This window comes from Pristiophorus japonicus, chromosome 1 (genome assembly GCF_044704955.1).
Source record: "Pristiophorus japonicus isolate sPriJap1 chromosome 1, sPriJap1.hap1, whole genome shotgun sequence".
NCBI classification, from domain to species: Eukaryota; Metazoa; Chordata; class Chondrichthyes; family Pristiophoridae; genus Pristiophorus; species Pristiophorus japonicus.
Window position 1 is genome coordinate 17,569,238 of NC_091977.1, and position 3,054 is coordinate 17,572,291.

A 3,054-nucleotide genomic window follows, 5' to 3' on the forward strand; every position below is an offset into this window, starting at 1 on the left:
CCCATACATCCTTTACCCTCTCCCTTACTCCCCCTCTCCTCACCCCTTCACTCCCCCTCTCCTCACCCCCCCTTCACTTCCCTCTCCTCACCCCCCCCTTCACTTCCCCTCTCCTCACCCCCCCTTCACTCCCCCTCTCCTCACCCCCCCTTCACTCCCCCTCTCCTCACCCCCCTTCACTCCCCCTCTCCTCACCCCTCCTTCACTCCCCCTCTCCTCACCACCCTTCACTCCCCCTCTCCTCACCCCTCCTTCACTCCCCCTCTCCTCACCCCTCCTTCACTCCCCTCTCCTCACCACCCCTTCACTCCCCTCTCCTCACCCCTCCTTCACTCCCCCTCTCCTCACCCCTCCTTCACTCCCCCTCTCCTCACCCCCTCCTTCACTCCCCCTCTCCTCACCACCCCTTCACTCCCCCTCTCCTCACCACCCCTTCACTCCCCCTCTCCTCACCACCCCTTCACTCCCCCTCTCCTCACCCCTCCTTCACTCCCCCTCTCCTCACCCCTCCTTCACTCCCCCTCTCCTCACCCCTCCTTCACTCCCCCTCTCCTCACCCCATTACTCCCTCCCCCCTCCTTCACTCCTCACCCCATTACTCCCTCACCACCCCTTCACTTTCCCACCCCCTCCTCACCCCCATCTCCTCTCCCCACTCCCCCGTCCCTCACTCACCCGCTGGGCCTTGTCCCAGACCTGGTTGAGTTTGGCGATCCTGAACTCGATGTCGGCGGTCCCTCTCTCGGCGGCCGCTGCCGCCGCCTGGTTTGCCTCCCGCGAGTAGGTGCGGGCGGCCTGAGCGCGGCCCGGGGAGAGGGCGCCGAGCACACAGCCGGCCAGCAGCGCCAAGCGCACCCAGCCCGCCGCCATGGTCACCGGGCAACCGTCACCACAGCAACCGCCCAGCGCATGCGCCCGCCCTCCGCACTGCATGCCGGGCTCCCGCGCCACGCCCTCGGGGACTACAAATCCCACAGTGCTTTGCGCCCCCCCCCCAGGCTGCCCATGGAATGTCCCTGATAGCGGCACCAACAGGCGAAGGTGGGCATTGCATGGCAAAAGCGCAAGGTCATTGTGCACTAAGAAGGCTACTTTTTCTTAATTTCTGGGATGTGGGCGTCGCTGGCAAGACCAGTATTTATTGCCCATCCCTAATTGCCCCCGAGATGATGATGAGCCGCCTTCTTGAACCGCTGCCGTCTGTGTGGTGAATACTCACTGCAAGGTACAGCGCGAACTGGTGCAGGAAAGCGATGGCAGCGAAGAGGGCGACTGCATTGGAAGTCATCAAGGTCTAGGTTGCTGATTGGAGCGTGGGCAGGACAAGGGCAGTAGGCACATGGGAAACATCAATGGTGGTGCAGGCTCAAAGGGCCGAATTGCCTACTACTGCACCTATTTTCTGTGTTTTTTCTATGCTTCTATCACCTGCACATTCCCCTCCAGGTTACACACCATCCTGGCTTGGAAATATATCGGCCGTTCCTCCATCGTCGCTGGGTCAAAATCCTGGATCTCCCTCTCGAGCAGCACTTGGGAGTACCTTCATCATCATCATCATAGGCAGTTCCTCATATCAAGGATGACTTGCTTCCACGCCAAAAAGGGATGAGTTCACAGGTGTTTCAATGAAGGACCTAATATTCCAGGTCCTGAACTACATGCTCTGTTGCATGGACCTAGTGCGCACACATATCGTAGTGTGGGCTGGCCCGTGGAGCGGCGAGGTCGGGGCGCAGAAGCAGCGGGTGATCGTGGAGCGACGCGATCGGGGCCTAGGAGAGGTGTGAGTTCGGGGCTCAGAAGAGGCGAGGGCCCAGGGGCAGCACGGGTCAGCCCACACTGCGATATGTATGCACACTAGGTCCGTGCAGCAGAGCTGGTCTCCAGTCGTCTTGGTTAATCCTTGCCACTGGACCAAGACCTAGCTCTGTCAAACCCGTGTGGTGGCTGGTGTGCAATGGCCACCACACGTTAAAAAAATCCACGCACAGGCATCTTCCACCCTTCAGGATGTAGTTCGGGATCTGGAATATTAAGTCCTTCATTGAAACACCTGTGAACTCATCTCTTTTTGGCATGGAAGCAAGTTATCCTCCATTTGAGGGACCGCCTATGATGATGATGAAGGTATTCCCACAGTGCTGTTAGGGAAGGAGATCCAGGATTTTGACCCAGCGACGATGAAGGAACGGCCGATATATTTCCAAGTCAAGATGGTGTGTGACTTGGAGGGGAACTTGCAGGTGATGATGGTCCCATGCGACTGCTGCCCTTGTCCTTCTAGGTGATAGAGGACGCGGGTTTGGGAGATGCTGCCGAAGAAGCCTTGGTGAGTTGCTGCAATGCATCTTGTAGCTGGTACTCACCGCAGCCACTGTGTGCCGGTGGTGGAGGGAGTGAGTATTTAAGGTGGTGGATGGGACTATTTTTAATGGGTTAGCAGATGTGACACTGATCCAAAAGCAAAAATTCTTGAGCAGAAAAATCCAGGCTGACACTCATTGTCGGAGGTGCCGTCATTCGGATGAGACGTTAAACCGAGGTCCCACCTGCAGGTAGATGTAAAAGGGGAAGTCCAGAACCGGGGTCACAGTCTAAGGATAAGGGGTAAGTCATCTTGGACCGAGATGAGGAGAAACTTTTTCACCCAGAGTGTGGTGAACCTGTGGAATTCTCTACCACAGAAAGTTGTTGAGTCCAGTTTGTTGGATTTATTCAAAAGGGAGTTAGATGTGGCTCTTACGGCTAAAGGGAGCAGTGGGGTATGGAGAGAAGGCAGGAGTGGGATACTGAAGTTGCATGATCAGCCATGATCATTGTTAAAACTCAAATAAAGCAATGTGACTGAGTACTGTAGACTTGAGTAAGTGTGACCTTAGTCTCTTTATTCTGACTCCAGAGTGCCGGCACAGCATGGGAGGCCTGCTTATATACAATGCTCCCAAGGGATGCTGGGATCCCTTGGGACTCCAACAGATACGCCCTCTGGTGGCGGTAGAATGCTGGTTACAAGGTGTTGCATACATAACATCACTCCCTCCCCAAAAGTCA

General features: G+C 56.5%; 1 protein-coding gene across 1 annotated transcript in view; it reads right to left on the reverse strand.

The window, feature by feature from the left end:
• The window catches only part of lrpap1 (low density lipoprotein receptor-related protein associated protein 1), a 47,184-nt gene extending 46,278 nt beyond the window's left edge, over nt 1-906 (reverse strand). The window contains exon 1 of the mRNA XM_070894580.1: nt 676-906. Coding sequence (XP_070750681.1) covers nt 676-870 — 195 coding nt within the window. The 5' untranslated portion in view covers nt 871-906. The remainder of the gene's footprint in view (nt 1-675) is intronic.
• Nucleotides 907-3,054: the final 2,148 nt, after the last annotated feature.